Source organism: Lonchura striata, chromosome 24, assembly GCF_050655825.1.
Source record: "Lonchura striata isolate lonStrDom1 chromosome 24, ASM5065582v1, whole genome shotgun sequence".
Lineage (NCBI taxonomy): Eukaryota > Metazoa > Chordata > Aves > Passeriformes > Estrildidae > Lonchura > Lonchura striata.
In genome coordinates, this window is record NC_140726.1 from 9725513 (window position 1) to 9750801 (window position 25289).

At 48.2% G+C, this 25289-nt stretch overlaps 1 protein-coding gene across 5 annotated transcripts; it reads left to right on the forward strand.

Annotated features, from left to right (window-relative positions):
* The first annotated feature begins 2755 nt into the window (after positions 1-2755).
* On the forward strand, positions 2756-24491 carry USP28 (ubiquitin specific peptidase 28). 5 transcript variants are annotated; one of them, XM_085560312.1, is made up of 27 exons: positions 2756-2812; positions 3249-3410; positions 6038-6115; positions 6378-6510; positions 7012-7123; positions 7319-7481; positions 8417-8503; positions 8900-9037; positions 9461-9534; positions 10022-10098; positions 10216-10364; positions 12371-12498; positions 12667-12762; positions 13129-13308; positions 14007-14221; positions 14458-14528; positions 14833-15061; positions 16419-16622; positions 17143-17282; positions 17473-17658; positions 18581-18676; positions 19524-19702; positions 19795-19873; positions 20197-20276; positions 21251-21374; positions 21878-22076; positions 23379-24491. In XM_085560312.1, the coding sequence occupies exons 2-27, from the start codon at positions 3396-3398 to the stop codon at positions 23552-23554; spliced, it is 3408 nt and encodes a 1135-aa protein (XP_085416438.1). In that variant the 5' UTR covers positions 2756-2812; positions 3249-3395; the 3' UTR covers positions 23555-24491. The 5 variants fall into 5 exon arrangements, with proteins under 5 accessions (XP_085416438.1, XP_077644177.1, XP_077644178.1 ...); XM_077788051.2 differs by lacking the exon at positions 3249-3410; XM_077788052.2 differs by lacking the exon at positions 3249-3410 and having other exon boundaries at positions 2756-2807; positions 6036-6115.
* The last annotated feature ends 798 nt before the right edge of the window (positions 24492-25289 follow it).

Genomic DNA, 25289 nt, shown 5'->3' on the forward strand with positions numbered 1-25289 from the left:
GCCTGATGGCCCCGGCCCCATCACACGCCCGAGGCCGCCCATTACGGAGCCTCACGCTCCCCGAATTGCATGTCTGCTGTGATTTAACGCTGCGAGACATGAAATGAGCACCGCAGGCAGGCAGGGCTGCCGGCACGGGCACGGCCGGGCTCACAGCAGCCCCGCTCCTGCAGAGCCCTGCTCGAGGGGCGCTGGGCTTGCTTGCATCCCTGGCGCACTGCGGAGGGGACTCACAGGATCTCTTCTCTGGCACTCACCTTGTGCAGCTCCGAGACCGAAGCACAGACCAAATGCCATGAACAGCTGCTCAGTCTGGTGCCTTTGGCTAATTTAATTTAACTTAGGGATGCTGGTAGCTTTGTCCCATGGTGAAAACTGCATGGCTCTTGGAGAAGCCAAAAATTGCCCATTCCAGCTACCAAGCCCATCCTCACCCCAGTGAAGAAACCCAATGCTTTTAAATCCCCCAGAGAAGGGATAGGAGCACTTTCTTTTCAAGTCCTCTCTTTCATTAGACACCCTTCAGATGTTTGCAATATTCTGCCACTGTTTCATTACCACTAAGGCCAGATAATAATAAGTACATGGAGGTATTTGGAGCCCATTGCTGTTAATGAAGGAGGTCTGAGAACTGAGTGGGACAGCAGCTATGCGTCACAGGCTGAGCACCATCTCAGGATGTGGAAGGAGAGGGCATGTCTGCAGCTTGCTCTGTCTGACAGTGTACAATCTCCCCCGTAGTAAATTATCTTGGATGTAACAGTGCTGTGACTGCACTTAATGCTGCAAACAAATTGTTCTACACCCTAGTTAATTATCACAGCATTAATCAGGCTGCTAAGCATTAAACACAGCCTGGACAAACCTAGAGCTAAAAATACGGGTCTGAGTATCTTTGTGACAGGGACATTCAGAATTTTTATGGTTAATAGTTTTTTTAAAGTAGGAAAATCCTGGGGACCCTTACCTAAGCAACAAAGTTTGGGTAGAGCACCATTCCCTCCACAGTGCATGAGGGTCCCAGAGTGAAAATCAGAGCCCAGCACTACCTTCTTATCTCTCACCATTAATAGCCTGGCAGGCTCCCAAAATGAGTGGAATTTCTTTGTTGCATTTAAAGATCACTGGTTGTCTTGTTTTTCCTCTGCACATCGGGGAAATTGGCCAACACCAGCTTCCTCAGTTTTATCTTAGCTAAGCTACACTGCTACCTCCTCCCTCTTGCCTCCCGAATTCCTCATCTGGAGTATCTGTGAGAACCAGGAAACCCAGACAATCTCAGAACAGTCCACACTGAGGTCCCACACCTCTCCCAAAACAAAAGGCAAGGACTGCCCAGGACAAATCCAGGTGTAGGAAATGCCCACCCAGCTGGGAAAGGGCATTTTCACGGGAGAATTGGCAACCAGGGTACGGCAGTGGCACTGTCTGACCCTACTATCCCCTTCCTCATGCAGTGCCACAGCTCCACTGGAAATGCCAATGCCATCAGTGTTGCAGGAGCTTCAGTGCCCAGCGGGGACAAAGCCAGGCTGACGATTTCAACTGACACATCCTGATGATGCAGGAGGGCAGCTTTTCACCAGTTTCCCCCAAGAGAGCTGAGCTCATCAGGGCGAGCCAAGCTGCCCAGGTGCCTGAGCCACATCCCATCAGCAGGTCCAGTGGCTGCACTGCTGACAGCGGGGTCTGCACAGATACACCTGGGGCCTGCACAGCCCCCGGGGGCCCCTTGCTGGGACATCTCCATTTCAGTATTGTTGTGTTAAGAGAAATGTAGAATCCGGGCTGTGCCGAGAACACAGTGCTTTGCCACAGCAAACCTGAGAACTGCCTATTTCCTGCTGATTCACCCAGGCCCAAAAAAGCATGGGTTTGGATGGAGCAGAGAGCAGGTGCAGGCCCCCGTTGAACCCTTTCCTCGCGGTTTTCCCCTGGGGCGCATCCCAGTCCCCTCGGGCATCCTCCTTTAGCCCGGCTCGCAGCTTCCCGCGGGGCAGCGCCGGGCCAGCACAGGCAGACACGTGCCAGACGCAGGACCACAACAGGGGAGGGAGTTTATTACTGCTGGAATTAAAAGAAAATCACTTTTATTGGTATTGAGGGGCACGGGCAGGGCAGAGCGCCGGCCGGGCCGGTGTTCCCGGCTGCAGGGCAGGGAGGACACAGGGGAGAACGGGCTCGGGGCCGGGGCGAAGATCGGAGGCTTCTCGGGGGGAAACATTGCCGGGCACATGGACGGACACACGGACACAGGGACGGGCACGGCCGGACACACGGCCGGACACACGGACACACGGACGCGCACACGGACACACGGACGGACACACGGACACACGGCCGGACACACGGACACACGGACGGACACACGGACACACGGACGCGCACACGGACACACGGCCGGACACACGGACACACGGACGGACACACGGACACACGGACGCGCACACGGACACACGGACACACGGACGGACACACGGACACACGGCCGGACACACGGACGGACACACGGACGCGCACACGGACACACGGCCAAACACACGGACACACGGACACACGGACGGACACACGGACGGACACACGGACACACGACACACGGACGGACACACGGACACACGGACGGACGCACGGACGCGCACACGGACACACGGACACACGGACGGACACACGGACGCGCACACGGCCGGGCCCGGCCCCACGGGCGGCGCGGCCGGAACCGGAGCGCGGCCGCGCGTGCGCCGTGCGGGACGGCGCCGCTGCCGGCGGCCCCATGACGGCCGAGCTGCGGGCCCGGGGCGGCGGCGGCGGCGAGGTGAGCGGCGGGGCGAGCCCGGGGCGCCGGGGGAGGCGCCGGGGCCAGCGGGGGTGCCGGGGCGGGGGAGCGGCGGGGCGAGCCCGCCGGGGGACGGGGGCGCGACCCCGCGCGGGGCCGGGGCCGGGGCCGGGGCCGGGGCCGCGGCCGCTCCGACCCTCCCCTGGCTGCGGCCCCGCTGAGCCCCGAGCTGCCGCCGCTCGGGGCCGCCCCGCGCGCTCCCGGAGCCCGTCCCGTCGGGCAGCGCTGCCGTCCGCGCGTGTTTCGTTGGGAATAACGGGCTCCGCGCGCGGGGCGCCGGTACCACGGGAAAGGGCTCGGGCGGGCGCTCGCACACCCCGCTCCTCCGCCGGGAGCAGGAGCGCACGTTCCGGCCCCGCCGCCCAGCAGCATCTCCTGGGGCAAGTTAACGAAAACTCTTGCTCCCAAACTTCAGGGCTCTGCGCAAATTATCTCTGAAGGGACCCGGACCCGGACCCAGACGCGAGGCTCTGTCAGTGCTCAGGGGACTGAAGCCCAGACCATCCCAGACACAGGGGTCTGCACTGTCCTGTAGCATCTCGGTGCTCTTAGGACCCAAGAGATGCGTTTCAGAGAGGTCAGAGTTACAGGGTGGGATGGGATGAGGGTATCAGCCCTTTGGTTTAGTTTAGAAGTGGCATTAGTGCAGCAACCGTGCCCCGGGCTTGCGGGGATGGTGACCAGACAGTGCCTGCTGTGTGCATCTTGTGCACGTTAATGCAGGACGAGGTTGCTGCCTGCTGCTTCTTGTTGTGACGGATATTGGTTTGTGAAAGCCTGGGCCAGGAACGTGGGCTTTGTTCCTGCTGCCGCCTGTGGGTTTCCAGCCCTCTGCATATCTATTCTCCTCCACGATAAAAAGTATGGTTGAGGAGCAGAGGCTGAAGGCCAGGCTCTGTGTGCTTCTTCTGTGCTGCAACCTTCCTCCTCTTCGTGTGCGGTTATGTCTGGAACCCCCTTGAACTCTTGCACTGCACTTGCTTCTTTCCCTGTTCACAGTTTCTCATCAAAACAAAAGTTCTGAGAGTGGTGAGTCACCTCAGAGCAGGGAAAACAGCAAAACCTTTCTATTCCATCATTCCTGGCTGACCTTGTAATTTTATCTCTAGTACCCTCCTTCCTCTCAGCCTCTTGGTTTTGTACTCATCTCTTATTGCTGTAATTTAATACTAATAGGATTTGGGTTTGGGTTGTTATTTTTCCAGCAGGTAGGGCTTTGGTTCAGTTTGGGTTTGCAAGTGCAGGGTGTGTTAGCAGTGGCAGCACACTGGTGTTAATTACCAGCTACAGAGCTTGTTTTATAGCCCCATGGCGCGTAGCCTCAGAAAGCAATAACCAGACTAGTTATGGCAACAAAACCACACGCACTCCCCAAAATCTTAACAAATTGGTTGTACAAAGAGTGGTTCCTGGTGGCTTTTGTGGGCTGCCAGGCAGCCATAACCCACTCAAAAGTGGTACAGGATAAGCTCTCTGCTGTTAGCACAAACCTTTCCTTAAAGGCTGAATAAAAGCACACAGAAATCATTGAAATATTAAATTGTAACTTACAGCAGAGGATCATAATTGGCTTTTATGCTTATAGCAGCCTTTGTGAGTTCTCTGTTTGCTGTAGCAGAAAAACCCCAGAAAATCATGCCCTGTCCTGCCTCAGGTTTCATTATTAAAGTGCAGTGTATTAGCAGAGGGTGTTTGTGGGGGTTTTTCTCCACTGGAAAAATCTGCCCTGCGGCATTAGGTGGGGTCAGCTGAAACGCACGGCACGCGCTAAGGCAGCAAAATTAGCAACATGATTTAAGTGGTTTGCCTTTGTGAGAGTATGCCTGCCCCGAGCCTCTCAGCCTTGGCTCCTCATCAGGCAGCTCCTCCTGGGGCTTCTGAGGTGTTCCAGTGTGCCTTGACTTTTCTCAGGATAAAAAGAGCACGTGGGACAGGTTGAGCGGGGTTACACAGACATATATATTTACTCTTTCTTGTAAAATTTGAGCAAAAGTAGCGTTTTAAATGGGACTACCGTGAATAACTTGACAAGAGAATTGCCACCAAAATAGGAGTTTTTTGTTTGAATAGCTGACACAGGCGTGTGGAGTATCGTCCATGATCATCCAGTATGGGTGGGGGGCTCAAAAAGGTAGTTGACTTATTACTCACTGGATGGAACTTGTGCTCCAGTGGCCTAGAAACATCTTAATTTTTTTCCTCATTGGTGAGAGTAAGTAGAAACTTGAGTTCATTTGCCTGCAGCTTTGCTGGTTAAGTTTAATTAAAAGTGTGATCTTGAGGAACTGGGATTGATCGGGCTGTGCTGACTGCAGGATCTTCTACAGCATCTGTAAATCAGGATATACAACACAGACCCAGCAGTTGTTCCTGCTGGAATGTTTTTCCCATAGCCCATGCAATGCCAGTGTTACGGAGCTGCATCTCAGTTGTCATCCAGACTGAGCCATTGGCAGCAGCATCAGCTGAACTGCAGCCATGAACAGGGGTGGTGTGGAGGCTCCTTGTGGAGAGGTGCCTCTCCTGGTAGTCATTGACTGAGGTTATTTGTGCTTGCCATGTGCAGTGACTACCCTGTGGTAAGCCCAGGCTGCAAAGGTTTTATAAGTCTGGTAAAGAGAGTTTCTGTAATCAATTGTTTTAAGTGGCTGAACCAACCATAGCATGGGGCCTTGTGCAGCAAGTGTCTCACCAAACCTCAAGTGGTCTGTGTGGAGTGGGAAGGAGGAGCAATAACAGGCTCCTGGGCCCTTGCTCTGACACCTTATTGTCAGTAAGAAGTGACACGCACAAATGGCATGTGCCACCACACTGAAAATAGCTCCTGACAGTGCCCTGGGAGCAGGCGCCGCCTTATATGTCCTGCTGCACATGCCGCTGCCTCAGGGGGTGGGGGAGTCTCTTCCCACCGCAGGTGCTGCACATCCCACAGCCCGTCCTCCCAGGCCTGCCTGCATTCTCCTGAGGATACCAGGGGTTGAATGTTAGTCTGTGAATTTAGCAGGGAAAAAACTTGAGTGTGATGTTCAAGCTGATGTTTCCATTTGCATTAAGCAAGCGTGACTGGGCTTGAGTGTCAGTCTGTCAGCAGAAAGGAAGGAAAGAAGCAGTGCTTCTCTGGGCCCTCAGCAAGCCTTGCAGAAACAGCTTGATGTCCATCCTAGTCACCTTTTCACATAAGCTTTCTTTCTTTCTTGCACATAGGATTGCCAGGTGCTCTTAAATCAGATGAAAGAGATCACAGGAATTCAGGATTCAGCATTCCTGCTTGCTGCGCTAAAGGTTTGTGTATATTGCCATTGTTTTGGGGAAAGAGAGCTCTGATTTTGTGCAGAAAGTCAGGCAAGTTCAGGCTCCTGCCCAGCATAGCACACAGGTGTTTGCTGGTGTGTTTGTCAGCTGCTGATGAGCTCGTCCTTGTTAAAATGGTTCATGTGTGGCCTGTGAGAGTGATACAGGATCAGCCTGGATGTGTGAGAGGCAAAGGGTAAATCCTTTGCTGTTCTCCTCACTGGTGCTTGGCTTTCCCCTCTCATTCTCCCAGGCTGCTGATGGAGATCTCATGGAAGCAGTCACCTTCCTGACGGAGGACCCTGCTCCGGAGCCTGTGCAGAGCCCAGCTGCTGCAGAGCCGTCTGCCTGGGAAGGGAGCACGGTGGGCAAACAGCTCCCACAGGGTAAGCTTCACCTCTGCTCACCCCTACAGCTTCGTGTGTTTGTGTGACCTCAGAGGGGAGGTATCCATCCTCCCTGCTTCTGCCAGCACTACATCCCTCCAGCTTCTGTTGTCATGCATATTTTGCCAGTACTGATCACTTAGTAATGTTTTAATAATGTTTGAAGGTGACACATCACAGTTAAAAAGCTGATGTTCCTGTCTCATTATTTCAGGAGCTCTTAACTGTTTCTTTAAGCTCTGAATTTGGCTGTAAGGAAATCTGGGTAGTGGACAGCTGCATGCTTTGTTTTGTGCTCCCCATCCAGCTCACTCAGTGCCTCCTAGGTTGCCTGGCATGATCTGAACAGGGATTTCTGTTTAAAACCTGAGCTAGAAAATTTTGCTTGTATTGATTGAAGAGCCATATCTGTGAAGTATGATGTTTTCTAGAATTTCCTCTTAAAGAGAATGTTTGCTGCTGCTGGTGGAAAACTGATCAGAATGCTGCCTCTTCTTCTAGATGTTGGTGCTGCAGCTGCCCCTCACAACCAAGACAACCTCCACACAGCCAACACTGTCAGACCACTGGAATCACCAAAAGCTCTAGCTGCAGAAAGGGATGCAGCTGAAAGGTCAGTGGAGCTTTAAATGGACCCCCACTTTGGTTTTCCCAGATACCATACGTGGGTTCTGAAGCTGGTAACTGTAGAACTACCATGGATTGCCTGCCAGGTGGACGCCTGCTGGCTGGAGGGGAGTTTGGTTCCTGTAGCTCTCGTGAATCTTTGGGAGGTGTTTTACAGCACAGTGTTCATCCCTTTTGACAGACCACAGGACGCCTATTCTGCTGAAAACAAAAACCGCTCCAAAAGGAAACGCTGTGAAGCCTGGGGAGAGACCTCCAAGCAGAATGACTGGAGAAGAGCGGGTGACTGGCCTGTTGGAATGAAAAATATAGGAAATACATGTTGGTTTAGTGCTGTTATACAGGTAATGGGCAAAAAAGTTCTCTTTTTCTAGTATCAAAATTGCTATGGTCTTGGAGTCAGAATGTTTCAGAAGTAAACGCGCAGCAGTTCTGTGAATGAATGTGGCTCTGCTCAAACACAGAAACTTCTGGGTTTATGTGATGTGTTCTGGGCCTGTACAGAAAGAGCCAAAGAGCAGTTAAATACTTAAAAATAGTAAAAATAGCAGCTTTACTTAAAAATAGGTACAGATACAGAGAATCTGTGTGTCTGTATGTAGAGAGTTGTGCAGCGATGGCCAAGTGCCTGCTGAAATTATAGAAGCTTGCCTGGCAAAGTGAACTGATAATTTAATTTTACTGCAATTATTGTTGGCTCAGTAACACATGGTGTATCATATTTCAGTTAATGGAATACACTGGCATAGATGCTTGGACAAATAAACAACTAGGCAGCATATATTATTAGTAATGACCTGAATAAGAGACAATAGTAAGTGGAACTGAGCAGATTTGTCTCTCCTAACCATTTCACATCAGCAGAGAGATGTTAATCATTTGTTTCCAGCTCTGAGAGGAAGTAAGAAAGGTGCAAATGGTTCTTCTCACCATGGCTTGTTCTTGGATGCTTTCCTGAGCCTGCCTTTGCAGAATAGAATGATTTTCCTAAAGGGTTTATATCTAGCCTAGAAATGGCAGGACGAGATTTTGTCCTTGGGTGGGTATAAACATGCTGATGATCTCAAAGGTCTGTTCCAGCCTAGTTAATTCCATGATTCTGATTCTGCGCTGGTCCAGCAAGGGGCTGTTCACATTGTAAATGTGCATTCAGTAACACAGGACCATTGGGAATGTGAAATTTGTAAAAGAAACTGTCAAGTCAGAGTGAAAACAGGGCATCAGATTGCAGAGAGTCCAATCCTTGCAGGTGCTCACCAAGATTTACCTCTCCTCTCAGTCTCTGTTTCAGTTGCCAGAATTCCGGAGGCTGGTCCTTGGGTACTCCCTCCCACAGAATGTGCTTGAAAATTGTCGTAGTCACACTGTAAGTTTTGATTCAAGTTTCCCTCTTTTGTGGTGTGGCATTCTGCTCTTTCTCTAACCAGATTTAATTTGGGGCCATCTGAGACATGTGGCTTTAAAATCATCTGGCTACATTTAAGATAAATTTAGGAAATTCTCAAAGACAGAATCAGGATAGGAAAAAAAAAGGATTGCTTCTTGTACCTCTGTCCTCTAGAGCCCTATAAAATGTCTTTGGCAGCTCCAGATTACTCGTTGGCTTGCATGCATGGTAGAAGAACTGGTATTTGAGCCAGTGTGGAGCTGGTTTGGTACCTTTTACGATATGTGCGTGTTGTGTTCGGTAGCACTACGTTTTAAGATTATGCCTTTTTGGAGCTGCAGGAAGGCTTTGACTTTTCTTCTTTTTGCAATGCAGGGAAAAAGAAATATTGCATTCATGCAAGAACTTCAGTATCTGTTTGCATTAATGCTGGGGACATGGCGTAAGTTCGTAGACCCTTCTGCAGCACTGGCGCTCTTGAGGGACGTGTTTAGATCATCTGAACAACCGCAGGTAAAACCATGTTTAAAAGCCTTTTGCTCTCTTCAAACCAGCAGTCACAGCCACGGCAGCCCCATTTTGCCTCATCCTGCTGGTACTTTCAGAGGCCTTTTCCCATGTTTGTCAGCTGACAAGCAGCTGTCCCTGTGTCATTAGAGCAGAATGTACATGCATGCTAATTAACCAGCCAGTGTAGCATGGCACTACCCAGTGCCATCTGCGTAGTCAGGGAGTGATCACGATAATTTCCTCTGATCTAGTGTTCAGATAAGCCGAGTTCATTATCAGCCTAAATCAGCACAGCATTTCAGTCTCACGTAGCTCAGCTGAGTGGGTGCAGCAGTGCCAGTCAGGTTGTGTTCAGCATTCAGCAGGCTGGGAGAACACTTTGAGTTGGGTGTCACGATTGACTCTCCACTTTCTTCTCTCTTCTAGCAAGATGTGAGTGAATTTACGCACAAACTACTGGACTGGCTGGAGGATGCATTCCAGCTCACTGTGAATGTCACGTGAGTTCTGTGTGGGCTCGGGAGTTTGACCTAAGGAGGGTTTTAATAAATTAGAGGACTTTATGTGAAAAGTATTGAGCAAGTAAGTGTTCTTTGTTTCCTGTGGATGTGGCTTACTAAGTTTGAAATGTTGTGTCTGCATCTCCTGTTGGTGAGTGTGGGACTTCACTCAGTGCTGATATTGCCTGCAGAGTAAATGAGCTTTTGAGGGAGCTCTGCAGCCCTGGTGAACAGAAAAGCTCTGGTAGTTTGAAACTTCCTTTCACAAGCTGGCACCTTTACCTTTTTTTTCCACTCTTGCCAGTGTAAGTGTTATCATGTGCTTTGGAACATGAAAATTAATGAGACTCTTCCTCTTTATTTAGTGCTTGGACAGAAAAATGTACTTTTGCCTGTAGGCCCCCAAGCAGAGAATTTAGATTATGACTTGGGGTTCTTTTGCAGCCTCCAGCTGCAAATGAAAGTGTGCTTTTGCTCTCTGAAACAGGAGCCTTGGGGACAAATCTGAAAACCCAATGGTGCAGCTCTTCTACGGGACTTTCCTGACTGAGGGAGTCCATAAGGGTGAGTTAAGGCTTTAGTAGATTCAACTTTTTAACTCCTTTGAGTGTTTTGGAGTTAACCAGAATTTTTTGTTCTCTTGAGTTAGCTCATGGTTTCTGTATGGTTTCCATCATCCAGGCAACACTTTTTCCAAGATTGAGACCTTTGGTCAGTATCCCCTTCAGGTAAATGGTTACCGGAACTTGAATGAGTGCTTGGAAGGAGCCATGGTGGAGGGAGAGATGGATGAGGCAACAGCATCTCAGTCAGTGAAGTATGGACAGGAGGTTAGTTTGACCTTTTTTTGTCGAGCCTTTGGTTGCCTGCTGCAGAAAAGTGCAGCACACACAGTGAAGGGCAACTCCGATAATTTTAAATGGCAACTCTGAGTGTTGTCTAGGAATTGAATACAAAACATTTTCTGGAACATTACCTGGAATCTCATGTAAATGTCTGCTAGTGCTAGGTGCTCAGACACTAAGTGTGGTTAGACACTAAGTCTTTGCTGATTTATAAAGATGTGATGTCCTATATAACCAGTTCAGAGACTATTTTAAATTGCAAAGGTCAGTGTCTGCCTCTGAGTCAAGTGTGATCAAGTCTCTCTCTTTCTGTTAAAGCCTACCTGTACCTGAGTAGGGGGAGACCTACTGCCTCCATATTTTCAGAGGGTAAAAGTACAGTGCTTAACTCCATGGTATGCCATTTGGAATTTGTCTCTTTCTCCCTATTATATTGTGTATGGTTTGGGGTTTTTCTTCTTGCTTTCTCCCTTATTTTATTACTGTGATGATTTTATTTTTTTTTTTTTTTCAATCTCACTAATCACAAACCAATCATGAAAAACTTAGTTGCAGCAAGGTGGAGAAGCACCATTGCATTCAGCATCCTGTGTGTGTAAGTGCAGCAAAAGTTAGCTTGGAGAAAGGCTGGGAAACAACATTGACAAGGGTATCTGGTGTAGGCAGGGCAGGCAAGAGTATTTCAGCTCTAGGAGAATGTCTGAAAATTGTGTTGCTGTGGTTTAAACTAGCAAAGGAGAAAAGTATTGAGCAGGGGAGCCCTGTTCTGACTCTGGACTCAAATGTTTGTCCTGGGTTTTCCTGGTTTCTGCCTGAAGCAGTTCAGGTGCATTTACAGGGATGTGGGTGCAGCTGGTGTTGCCTGGCACTGGAGACAAAGGCACGTTGGAGCTCAACAGGCAGGTTTGTTTCAATCCAAACTTTTTTAGTTTCTCAAAATTCTTTCCCAAAATTAAGGGAAATTTGCCCCATCATGGATCTGTTTTAATTCTTCTGTCTGCACAGGTAGGAGGAAAAGGCTCTGCCTTAATTTCTGAGAAGCCTTACTGGAAAAATTGTGCATCTTAGTATCACTTATAGGATATGGTGGGTCAAAGGTGGCATTATAGGGGACATAGGGAATAAGGTGATTTTGTCTTTTGAGCACCTAGGCAAGTTGCTGAAAGTCAGAGCAACAGTGGAATTAACAGAAACTCCTCCCAGACTATGGGAGCATAAATCATTCCTCCTTTGTGATATACGGGCTGCTTCTTAGAAAGCTCTGGTATGGAGGAGTTTTGTTGTTGCAGTACATCTGACATGAATCCCACAAAGGACAACCAGCTTAGTGTGTCATCCTGAATCCAGAGGGCAATATGAAGGGAGTGGTGCCATGCTAAAATAGGTAAAGGAAATTTCTGGCAGTGGATGCTGGAAGTTGTTGTGAGTCCAGGAAGAGCAAGAGGAAGTGTAAATTAAACTGAGAATTTTTCTTTCAGCATAACTGTTTGAAATAGTGTGTGAAGCTACAGAAAGTAGCTGGGGGTGTTCTCTGAATCCCCTAAATCAAGTAGTTTACAAGTAGACTGAGAATAAGGATTCTGGTGTTGCAGGAGGACTCCTGGTTTGTTCATCACTGCATGTGATCTGCCTCAGAAAAGAAGTCTCTTGGGGGCCCCTAGATGATGTACAGATTGTGTGTAGCCTCAGCTAATTTGTAAAATTCAGTGCTGGACTTAATAATCCATCAAGCTGGATGCATCAGGCAATGACAAGTAATGTTGAGAGCAATTATGAGGCTTTTTCAAAGTAAAAATGTAAAATGGAAGCATAAATTACTAACTTGTAAAATTTGGCTTTCTGACTATTCACTCTGCAAACAAAACCTAATTCCATGCTTAAAGACAGAGACTTTTAAATCAGTCTAAAATCATATAGAATCAATATAAAATGTGCCATTAGCAGTCATCTTAAAACATTTCCCTCTGGGGGCATTTCTGCTTTTGTTACAGCGCTGGTTTACAAAACTCCCACCAGTTCTGACCTTTGAACTCTCCCGATTTGAGTTCAATCAGTCACTAGGACAGCCAGAGAAAATTCACACCAAGCTAGAGTTTCCCCAGACAATATATATGGACAGGTGAGTTGTCCTTTTGTATGGTATGTTTAAAGCTATTGCTTTGTCATAAAGAAATTTAAAAGGTTGCTTGGGTGAGCAAGGAAAGATTCTAAAATATTTACAGAAGATTGTGGATGTTAGAAGTAAACAAATCTCACCTGGCAAACGGGGCTCTGTATTTCTGTTTAGGTACCTATACTGCAATAAAGACCTTATTCAGATGAAAAGAGAGGAAATGAAGAGATTGAAGGAGAAAATGGTGACTCTGCAGCAGAAACTGGAAAGGTGAGTAGTCAGCTGGTTTTATTTTTATGCCCTCTGGAAGAGTGCAAGTGTATCCTTTTAAATGAACTTTCCAATAGAAGAGAAACTTGTAGGGGAAGAAGAAACAGCAACATGCTTGTTCTGAAATGTGGGAGAAGGAAGTGTATTTTCTAAAACAAACCTATATCTTCAATCATTTCTAAATTTTACTGATACTGTTATAGGCATAAATTCTTTAAAGAGCAGAGTTGACACTGTCAGCTGCACTGGCAGTGGAGGTGAGGAAGCCCAGTAGCACATTACAGAAAAAGTTGTTCTTCTCTTGTCCCATCAGGCTTAAACCCATCTCATTCCTTCCTTCATACAACACCTTGCATTTTTCCATAGGTACATGGAATATGGCTCTGGCCCAGCCCGCTTTCCACTGCCTGACATGCTGCAGTATGTGCTGGAGTTCATTGCTACAAAGCCAGCTGTGGCTGTTTCCTCTGCTCAGAGCTCTCAAGCACCACTCCTGCACTCCCAAGCCACGCCTAATGTTCTGGACGTGCTTTCACAGCCAAACGGGTCAGTAAACAGAAATAAAAAGGATGCACAGGAGGACACCACTTCACCTCCCAACTAAATGGTCCTGGGTGGCATTCCAAAGTGGGCTATTTATCTGGGCAGTGGTGAGCACAATACTGTAATGTGCAAATGTTTGTGCAAGTAGTGGGTCACTGCTTTGCTGGTCGTTTGATTCTGTTGGTGTAAATAGAGCACTGCATCTTGGTCTGTTCTTTCTCCTTGTCCAAAAGCATCCCTATATTCCTTGCCTAAGCAGCAGTTAAGAACTAAATTACATGCTCTTTTTGGTTAGGCTACTTGTACTTTTGCTTCATTGACCAGTAAATTACAGCAATATTGGATTATTATAACCCAGGCCAGCATGGTTGGTTTAACAATCTAAATTAAGTTGAGTAAACACACACGTTTTCTTAGTAGTAATGGAAGGAGATTTTAGCATTTCTCATTGTGGATCTGTGCTTAGAGTGTTCTCTAAGACCTTTCCTTAGTATTTTTCCTATATTTTAGTTTGGACTGTGAAGGCAGAAGCACATTTCAGTGTACTTGTTCTCCCTGCATTTTATACTGCTCTGGAAAGGAAATCCTGCTCCAGCTCTGGAGTATTTTTTGTTTGGTTTATTTTGTATTCTTTTCCAAAAAAAGAAAAACTAGAGAAAGATAAAAAAACCTGCCCACTATTCTTGGATTTTGCTCCACAGCATACAAGAAAGGACTGATACTAGGACTGAAGATGAAGATTTCTTTGTGGCAAATTCTTCACCACAGCAAAGCTCCAGTATGGAGCTCCAGCCTCCTGTTTCACCAGCAGAACTGTCTGAACGTCCAGCTCCTCACGTGGTCTCCAAGGAAGAGCTGAACCTGGTTCAGACGTGTCTGCAGCGATGGAGAAACGAGATCGAGCAAGATGTGCAAGGTTGGCCCCAAATGCATTTGTAGTGATTTTCCTCCTGAATGCCTGCCTGGTTTCTCCTCTGCAACTTTGCTGGAGACAGCCTGAACTAGAAATAATGCTGTCCCTGTCTGAGCTCTGGTGTTGAGTCTGATATTCTCTGCATGGCCTCAAACTCTTTGAAGTGAAAGGAGTGAGCATAGCCTGATGAGTAGTCATTAATTCATATGTATTTCTCCCATTGTTGATGTTCTTGGCAGATCTGAAGGAGTCTATTGCCAGAATCAACCTATCCATTGAACAAATGTACTGTGACCCTCTCCTCCAGCAGGTAGGAAATGCAGCTTCAGTATGTAAATATTAATTTATTTGCTGATCCTCATTTTTTGTTAGTGCATGTTGGTTTAAATTGCCCCCTTCATTGTATTTTTAAATTTACAGTGATGAAGCAGAGAAAGATTTACTTACAAAACCTTGTTTCTTCTTTCCTTAAAAGTCAGTTTTCGCATAGTAAGAATTTTATCAAATTGCTCGACTCTCGTACCATGCTACAGCTACAAACATTGCCACTGTTTGTGTACAGAGGTTGGGCAGGATCAGTCCCTCACCTGAATGATGTCCATGTCACTTTGCAGGTTCCCTATCGTTTGCATGCAGTCCTGGTCCATGAGGGGCAAGCAAATGCTGGGCACTACTGGGCCTTCATATATGACCAGCCTCGGAAAAGATGGCTCAAATACAATGACATCTCAGTGACGGAGTCCTCGTGGGAAGAGCTGGAGCGAGAGTCCTTCGGAGGCTTGAGGAACGCCAGTGCCTACTGCCTGATGTACATCAGTGACCAGGTGTCCCCTGTTGGTGCAGGTACAGAGCCACAACTGCTGGTTAATGAGATCTTTGTGTGCTGGTGTGTCTCTCTGGCCTGCATGGTCGTTACGTTCCTCAGCTTCTCCAGCACAGTTGTCTTTTGACAAAGCACAAAACTTCACCTCAGATAGGATTGAAATAATCTGCTTCATGCTAGATTCATTTCTAAATCCTTGACAGGGCTGAAAACTGCCAGGAGAAGCATCCAAGTGAGATTGGAAACAGCACCTCATGCATGAATTACATGTGTATAGATTGATGCTGCCCTTTTGTCACATTTAACATGCATCTAGTGCTGGTGTTCTTAATTTTGACTTTTTGTAGTGTTGATATGGCAGCATTTGTTTCCTCAGGGCGAGTAAAACATCTCCTACTTTATCTCTCCCATTTTTATCACACTTCCTGACTCATTTGCTTGGTCTTTGATGATTCTGTTACACTAAATCTAAACGGACTCTGTTGTACCCCAGAGGTATTGGTACCTGAGTGGCTCAGACTTAGTGTGTTTGCAGTGCCAGTGCTTTGTGGAGAAATTGCTGCGCACTTGGCTCTAGACGTAGCAAACAGCTGTACAAGGACCCAGTAATTTCACACGTGGCTCATTTTGATGTAATAAGTGGAAAGAAACAATGGAGGGCTGACATTCTGTTCATTGCTAAATGTGGCTGATGAGGATCTGGAGGTTGTTCTTTGTTTTCTTATGACAGTTCTAAAATGAACCCATGGGATGGTTTTTCTCCTGTTTAATGCAATTTTTTGTTGTTTTTTAAAGTATTTTGTAAAAGGATGCATAAAACTATCTACTGTAGAAAGTTGCAATTTGCTTTTGATAAATTTTAGGACTTGTCTGAAGCTGATGCTGCTTGGGTTGTGTGCTGTTTTAAAAGTGAATACTGAAGTAGATCTAAAAAGCACTAAGAAATATCAGCACAATACTTGTGGTATAGACCCCATGCAGCCCTTACCTTTACCTGCTGTACAGTGGTGAAAGTGTGTCATCTCTGGCTGAGCTGTGAACCTTCCAGCTGTTGGCAGTTCCCTGTAGAACTGGAGCCCTTGGACCAGGATGTGTCTGACCAGCATCAGCAGGCGCTGGTTCTGGAATTGCTCTGTGTAAATGCTGTCCAGTAGTAGAACAAAATGGGGGTTTGTTTTAGATAACTCTGTAGATTTGTCTTTATTTTTGCTTCTGGATCACCTTAAATTAGAGCCAGTAGAAAATCTGGCTTCTTTCCCCTTTTATCCCTCAGCCAATTTCCTTGTGGCTGCCCATGATACTGTGTGTGTGTTTAGTCCCTAAGGGTGGTGCCCTGGCACAATGTGTTTCCTTATGCCAGTCTTGCATTTCCTCCAGATGAGGATGAGAGCCCAGAGGCTAGACAGTTCCAGAAAGAAGTGGAAGCTTTGTCCCCAGAACTGAGACACTACATCCAGGAGGACAACTGGCGCCTGGAGCAGGAGGCAGAGGAGTGGGACGAGGAGCAATCTTGCAAGATTCCTCAAATGGAGCCTTCACCTACTTCTGAATTGCAGGACCTCTCCTCTGAGTCAGGACCAGGTAATCTCACTCAGAATTTGCAAGCCATGTCAGAACCAGGAACAGCAGCTGCTCACCAGTACTGCTGTGTTGAAGCCTTGCACAGATGTGCCAGAATGCAGGAGCAGGCGTGAAAGAGGCAGCAAAGGCAGCTGCTGGAGGCTCTGCCCTGACAGTACAGAAGGCTGTTCTGCTGGTTTTGCATGTGCATCCTTCCAAGCCTGTCCCCAGAAATGCTGTGTCCCATTCACTTAATCATCATGGGCTAATATCAGTTCATTTCCAGCTTTTTCTTTTTTTCATAAATATTGAGTGGACAAGTGCTGTTCTCTGGAGTGGGAAGCGTTACTGGGCAATCCCTGATGCCATGTGCCCTTCCCACTGGGAAGGGGTATGGCACGCTCGTGTGAAGCGCCCTCCCCTCGGGGATGAAGGCAGTAGCTGTGTAAAACTGCAGGGACAAGCTGCAAAACATTTTGGAACAAGAGAGAAAAAAACCTTGCATCTCTTGCTCACTAGTACCACACATCTGTCCTGACAGAGCAATCATCAGTGTGTGAGCAGAGCGTGCACTCCCTGTCCTCGGAGCATGCCAGGATTGCCAAGGAGCAGACTGCCAAGGCCATTGCCAACACTGCCGATGCCTATGAGAAGAACGGTGTCGAGGCAGCTCTGTGCGAGGTAGGAGCTCAGCCTTGGCCCAAGAACCTATCCTTTCTTGTCTACATACTATTCTTCTTGATAGACCTTTGCTTTTCCCTTTTCTGTGAAGTTCTGTAGCTGTGCCACGTTTAGCTCGGTCCCCTTTGGCTTTCCTGTATTTTGCTTTGGATTTTCTTACTCTTTTTCTTCTTTTTCTTCTCGGCCACAGCGCAAGGAGGTAGAGCCACTGAAGGCCCATCCAGAAGAAACATCCCCCACAGTTCAGGCAGAGCATCCCCAGGACACTCAGAAAGCAGAGGCTGCTGCCCAAACTAGCTCACAGGTCTCTGAAGTGGAAATCCCCAGTGTGGGGAAGATTCCTGTTAGATCCGATGCAGATGGATATAATGAGGAGGTACACATCCCAGTGCAGGGGTTAATTACTGCTGCTTATTAGCCTGTAACTTTGTAGTTAGCTGGCTTTGAGCTGCCCTAAGGGTGGGTGTCATAGTGTCTGTCATAGGAGCAATGCCTTGTACAAAGTTAGTTTTCCTACTGTGGAAGGGAAGGGGGACCACATCATTCCATAATTCCATTTTTAAATGTCATCAGAAAAGGAGCTCTGTAAGAGCAATCAATTTGTCAATCTGCATGTTGGTCGTAAGTCCTCTTCCTGGCACAACTATATCAAAATTGATCCTACCTGTGTTAATTTCTTTACAAGTCTCTTTGCTGGCTTCAGTTACTATTTTGTCCCCAGTCAAAGATCTTAATCCCAACAGCATAATTTACATACCCTGCCCATTGATTTTTTTTATTTTTTGGGGTCTGACTTTAACCACTCTCATTCATGCTTAAGCAGTGTTGTGGAAGTTCTCTCACTTTCACAAATTGGATTTCACACGAACACTGGGGCTGTCACTACTTGAGTAGGTTTGAGATGTTCTTGAGTGATGTTGGCTTGAGGAACTGCTGCACCACAGGTTCTGCATTCATTTTACATGTCTTAGGAAGATTGAGTGCTACATGGTGGGGACTTGGCCAGCCTGCTTTACCTTCTCACTTGTTGAATTTAAAAATTTTAGAGTTTGGAGTGACCAGCCTTGAGATCTTTAAATGCCTAAAAAAAGCCCAGCATGTAAAGTGCATGTGATGGATAGAGTCAGTAGCATGCAAGTAAATCACAGCCCCAGTTATCACACCTGTACTCATACAATTTCCTTTAAACCTTACCTTTTGAAAGTTTCTTCCATTCTTCACTATGCCGTCTCTTCTTTCCCTGTCCGTTACTGTTTTCCTTGTTCCTCTTTGTGTCTCTTCTCCTGCTTTCGTGGTAGGTGATGCTGAGTCCAGCCATGCAAGGTGTCATCCTGGCTATTGCAAAAGCCCGCCAGACCTTTGATCGTGATGGGTCTGAAGCAGGGCTTGTTAAGGTATTGATTTGTTTGCTAAATCAAATAGTATGGATATCTGTTTTCCCAGAATAGGGAGTATGTGCTACATTGACAGATCAGGAATCTAAAGGGAACAATTTGTGCACTTTTTCTCCTAGTTAATGGCCTTTGCCCTGTATTTCAGTTCCTGCTCTCTTACTGTGAGATATCTGTGGGTTCAAAACAATTTTTAGAGCTTGCAAGAGAACACCCTCCTGCCAAAACAAACAGAAACTTTCCTTTTTTCTGCTTATTCTTTTAGTGCTGTAAAATTTGGTTTTTGGTCTGGAACCTACTAGTTTACTTGTGACCTCTGCTGTCAAAGATGTACTCAAGAAATGTCTATGTGAGCAGAGGTTTGAAAGCATAACCACTGCTGAATGCTGAAGCTGGTGTTAGATTTTACAGGCAGGTAGATTTAACTAAAAATACCACATGGAAAGAATCATCCATGCTGGTAATGTATGGCAATATAAATCACAAGATACTCTTGCACCTCCTGCAGGTAGAGGTGTGTCCCAGTCGATTTTGGCAGCCTGGGCACTTGTTGGAGGGTTACCAAATCAGTCTAAGATAGCTGCACCCCCTCTCTCAAAGGCATTTACACACCCTGGCACTTTTGGGTGCTCACACTTCACACGTGGGGGTTTGCCTGGCTGTGGGGGCCATCGGTTTAGAGCTGAGGTGTTGGTGGGCTTCCTTTCACCACTGGGACATCACCAGCAGAGGAGGCTCGGTGTCACCGTAGGAGTCCTTCCGAACAGGACAGGTTTGAGCTCCTGTTGGCTGCTGTGGCATTCCCACGGGCAGACAGGTGGATCTGTCAGTACCTGTGTTCCATTGGCAGGCATTCCATGAGGAGTACTCCCGGCTGTACCTGCTTTCCAAGGAGACCCCAACCCCCCAGAACGATGCCCGGCTGCAGCACGTGCTCATCTACTTCCTGCAGAACAACGCTCCACAGCAGGTGGTGGAACGGACCCTCCTGGAGCAGTTTGCAGACAAAAACCTCAGCTATGACGAGCGGTGAGTGCCCAGGATTCCAGGGTAGGCTTTTCTAACTGGATGTGGCCGAGGCCACTGTCATGATTTTTCTCCTTTCTGCTCACATGGAGCAGGTCCATCAGCATCATGAAGGTGGCACGGGCAAAGCTGAGCGAAATCGGTCCTGACGATGTTGACATGGAGGAGTACAAGGTGAGGGAGCAGAGAGCTGCATCTGATCCTCCACACTGTCCTGGCTGGCTCTGTCCACACTGGGAAATGGGGAGTACAGCCTGGAGCTCTGTGGCCAGCACAGTGGTCACTGCATGCCTGTTGGCAGTGAGTGTCTGCAGGAGGCTGCTTGGGGAGGAGTAATACAATGGAAATCTGATCTTGGAGGAGTGTTGGCTAAATTCATTTATGTGTCACTCACGAGAGACGTTTAACACTTCAGAGGGTAGAATTGGGGACCCCAGACTATGCATGTGAGTGTTCCAAATGAGGCTGATGATCTGCTTTCCTCCTCCTCCTCACAGAGATGGCACGAAGACTACAGCCTTTTTCGCAAGGTGTCCATTTACCTGCTGACGGGGTTGGAACTCTACCAGAATAGAAAGTAAGTTCCTCTAATTGTGTTTGGACAAGATAAGTTATAGCTAAAAGGCCACTGTGACAAAAATTTTTCTTTCTGAACCACAATGTCCTATGTTTGAGGCCAGTGGGAGTTTTTTTGACCTGCTAATAGCTCTTCTTGAATCCACAATCAAGCCTGGTTAACAGTTTAAAAAATATGAAGCTGAGCTGTGGCTGGCTGCCAGATAGTTTCTGAGAGTTTCCCCTAAGATTTCCCTTTGGGAAGTAGAGCTTCCATATTCTGTTTTCCAGAGATGGATATGCAGGAGCAATTGCCATCACTTTGGGATTTTTCACCTTGGACTCCTGTATTAAAAGGAAACTGCCTCAAAATAGATGTTACACTTTGTGTAAATGTGCACTTTTGAGTCCTCTAGACTCAAAGGCCCTTGGTTTCCTCCTTACCATTCTAGAACCTTTATTTTCCTTAAATGGGGCAGGCTTTCAGAAATTATTCCTGGATGGAAACAGAACTGAATTCTGAGGTGGTTCACAGTGACAAGCCACCAAAGTCAGGTGGGCAAATTGACATGAGACATGACAAGAGCAGCTTAGAATTCCCCCAAACTGACCTAATCCCTGCAGTTATGTTTTCTCACCTGATGCTTGAAATGTGTGAGGGACTGAAATACGCAGCCTTCTGCCCTTCTTGGGGTGTACCTCATAGTGCAGTTCCTGGAGCAGTCCAGAAAACAAACACGGAACAAATACACTGCACATGAGCTTGGTTTTAAGGGGCTCTGCCCAGACACTTGTTTGGCATTCTGGGCAAAAAGGAGCAGGAATGGCTTGTCATAGGGCATCTGTTCTTTTGTGCTTTGGCAAGGAAATGCAGCTTTTCCCTGATGCTTCCAGCCAGGCCCAGCAGGAAAGGTTTCCTGAGCTGAGCCAAGGGAATGGCTGCAGTCATGGCCCTGGCAGAGCCCAGGGCCTGCAGAGCTGACCCTCTTCTTCCAGGTACCAAGAGTCACTCACCTACCTGGTCTATGCCTACGAAAGCAACACCAAACTGCTGCTGAAGGGAACCAACCGAGGCGTGAGCGAGTCGCTGATCGCCTTGTACAGAAGGAAGTGCCTCCTGGTTTGTATTGAGGAGCTCAGCACTCACTTTGGGAAAGGAGGGGAGGGAGCAGCCAGGGCACCAGGGTAGCCAGGACCAGTGTAAGTGTTTCTGTTATATCTGTTGACATGACTGCCCCTTGCTGAGTGCCAGCAGCAATATGGAAAGCTAATAATAATCATAATTTAGTTAAAGAACATGCCACATAAGTTCCAGGGAATCTAGGCAAAGGCAGATCTGGTTCTTGCCATCTTCAAACCAGAATTGTAAATAAGCTGTATTCTTTCTGGATACAGATACAGCAAATTGCATGTATGTGTATGAATATATATGTTTTCAAGTTTGTTTTCTATGGTATATTTCCCATGACTGAAAGTGGCTGTTCCACCAGAACCTGGTGCCGTTAGTCCTTATTTTTTTCATGTCTGCCAGTGCAGGGCCCAGGCTGGGTCTTTCCTGGATGGTTATCCATGGACCATGCTTGTTCTTTACAATTCTGTTCCCAATTCTCCTTCCATCCCCAGAAGCTGAACGAGGTGGCAGCTTCTCTTTTTGTCAGCTGTGAAGAAGCTCATGTGTCAGAGGGTGTGAGCATCCTGAATGAGCTGATCATCCCCTGCATGCATCTCATGAACAACCTGGAGATCTCCCGAGAGGACCTGGATGCCATCGAAACCATGAGAAACCGCTGGTGCTCCTATTTGGGACGAGAAGACATGGATGGTAGGAAAAGGCTGCTGTTCATGGCCAGGGTGGTATCTGGATCTGAACTGGGAAAAAATTCAAGGACCATCTAAAATTAAATTCTTGGTATCTGCACTGCAGCCCATCAAGGCCCTTCTAATTGTGGGAGGAGAAATGTATTTGAATCACCCCTTATATCATGTTACAGAATAAATTAATCTTTTGCACTAAAATAAGCTGCAGAGGGTCCCTCATCCCTAAAATGGGACAGTTGATGTCCGAAGAATGGGTTAGAGTTCCCTTGAGGGGCTTGGGTCTTCTGTTAGGGTTTCTCCTTGACTGGAGGTACCCAGGAATGGCAGGTGAATGCAGACATGCTTGGTGGCATGGCATGCTCCTCTTCAGGAGGGAGAAGCAGGTGTTATCAGAGGCCAAGGTTATGGAAGATGGAATGGGAGAGCAGATTTGGGGCTTCTCTGCCTTCTGGAGAGGAGTTTGTCACTGTAGAGTTGAATGTTGGTTCTGGGCAGCTGTTCTTGTTCTGTATTTTCTTCTGGAGTCAGCCTCCACGACTCCCCTTAGGTCATTTCTCTTCAGACAAATTGGTCCTGACTTGCCTTGACCTGTGCATGAGGGTCTGGGGAGTACCTGCAGAGTTGGTATGACTAGCAGAGGGTGAACTTGATAAAAGAAAATTATGTAAAAACAAAGAGGTTTATTCTCAAAATACAGTTGTAAAAATTAATATTGGATAATTTTATCTCAGTTCCTGGGCGGGTGTGACAGCCTTTGCTTACACAGAAGGTTTTAAAGAACCAGATGCTGAGTGCTCACCCCTCCTGGGCTGTGTGAGCTGGCTCAGGTGTTGCTTGCTCTTCTTCACCCCGTAGTGGCCATGGTGTATCGTGCCCTCCAGTGGCATCCAGGCACAGACCTGCCCTGGGAGTGGACGGTACCAGCCCAGCACGGGCTGAACTGGCCTGTCTGAGCCTGGGTAGGATGTGAAGGCTCCGTTCTCCTCAATTGCACAGTCAATATTTGAGCGTCACCCTGAAGCATGCAGTTACTGACAGCCGGGACAGCAGGAAGCTGAGGCTGTCCTCAGGCAGGAGGTGACAGTGGAGCCTTCCTCACAGAGCCCTGGGGAGGCAGGCAGAGGCAAGCTGGCGGCTGGTGCGAGCCCTGCTGTGCGTCAGCAGCCACTGCTCATCCCTGCTGATGGGCTGGGCAGCTCTCAGGGCAGGGAGGGGAGTCTGCAAAAGGCATCACAGCTCCTTCACTCGGGGCCTGGAGCCCTCTCTGTTTGCTGGCACTGACTGTTTGCTCCTTTCCCCCTGACAGCAAAGCTGCAGATGAAGCTGGGCGAGCTGCTGCCCCGGCTCCTGGACGGCTCCACTGAGGTCATTGTGCTGAAAGAGCCCCCGAAGATCCGACCCAACTCCCCTTACGACCTGTGCAGCCGCTTTGCGGCCGTGATGGAGTCCATCCACGGGGCCTCTGCCGTGACGGTGAACTAGCCCACAGCCCGCAGGCCATCCGCCGTGCCGCGCTGCCGGCCTGCCCAGGGCCTCTCCGTGGAGTGCTGCAGTGGGCAGACAGGGGCGGCTTGGATTCCAAGCTGTGTTCTTTGTAAATATGAGCAGATAAAAAGCAGTATTGCACTTCTGAGGCAGAACGTAAGGCAGTACCACGAAGGACCTGGACCACTGTTACAGCGCAAGGCGCAGGCCCCAGCAGCACCGTGGGGCTCCAGAGGTTCTTCTGTGCTGGCAACCTTCCAGATGCAGCCCCTGGGCCCACGATGGCACTGGAGCCCAACTCTGCTCAGCACTGCACACTGTGGCTGGCTGTCGGGCACTTCCACAGCTCCCTGAATGGCCACTGCCAGAAGCTGCATGTTCCAATCCAGCCAGACTCCTGCTCGCAGGAGCCTGGGCTGAGTGAGGAGGAGGCAGCAGGGAGCGGTGCCTCGCGCTCTGCTGCGTGGGCAGTCGTGCACACAGCTGCATGTTGTGGTCAAGTCAAGCAGCCTTTTGCCTTTTGTACTCCAGCTGGCACCAGAAACCACAGCAGGAACCTTCCTTGAAGAGGCACAGGCAAATCCTGGCAGTGAGGAGCCAGGACGGGGCTGTGGGTTTGTGCCTGGCAGGAGCTGACTGGCTCAGGGCAATCACATCACCCCAAAGGATATTCCCCTTGTGGCCAGAAGGCAAACTTCCTTCTCCCCCTGGGTGGTGGGTAAGGGTTGGATTACTGTGAGGGCTCAAATCAGCCCTTTGTGTTGATTTTGTTAATGAAGTGCCCTGTTGGCATTTCCTTTTGCAGTCGCCCTGTGCTTGCATTTGAGCTGCTGTAAGCCAAAAGTTCTTAGTGGACGGGGATCCTGTTTTTTGGAACTATGCAGAGTTTTCTAACAGTGCAATAAAAGCATTTGTTCTATGTTAGAATGAAAAAGCTCCTTCCATGTCTTTATTTCACTCTAGGGTTCTGCCTAAAGGTTCCCCCTGTACAAAATGTGTTGTCATTAGCAGAGCTGTCTTCAAGGTGGTTCCACCATCCTGTCCAGGGATTTTTCCCCAGTATTTAGGAATAAAATGCTCATGTGGGAGAATCTTGCACTCTGCTGGTAACCGTTATCCACAGGCACTCTGGCTGCCAGTGTCCCAGCAGCAACCCATGCCTCCTCAGGGACCAGGCTGCTGCGGTGCCAGAGTGCTGCTTTTGCAGCTTGTTTCCCCCATTGTTGTGACAGAGCAGTGGGATGAGGCCTTCAACTCACTGCTCAGGGTGCTTGACCTTCAATGATGGAAACATGGAGCTCTTGAACAGAACCCCCATGCTATCAACCACCTGGAGGCATGCTACCTCCTCCCAGCCAGCACTTGGCATTGCCAGGCAGCTTTTGTGCACTTGCAAGCAGTAGGATGTGGTTTGGGAAGAGGAGAGTATGTTTGTTCTGACTCGCAGAACAGTGGCTTTGCCCTGTTCTTTGTGTTGCTGCCAGAAGCTGAAATCCCCAGCCCATGCCCGCAGCCTGCTTTAAGGAACCAACAAAGAGTGTCAGGAGTGCAGAGTGGTGCCAGGGACGTTGTGGTATTTGGACTGGGCTGGACAGGAGGAGTGTTCCCAGGCTGGAAACCTTTGCTCACTGTCCTGTCTTCCCATTTCCCAGGAGAGTTCCAGCCAAAACAGCCTCTCTCTGCTCCCTGGGTGGCTCAGCCCTCCTAGGGCAGGGAGTGCAGCTCCCTGGGA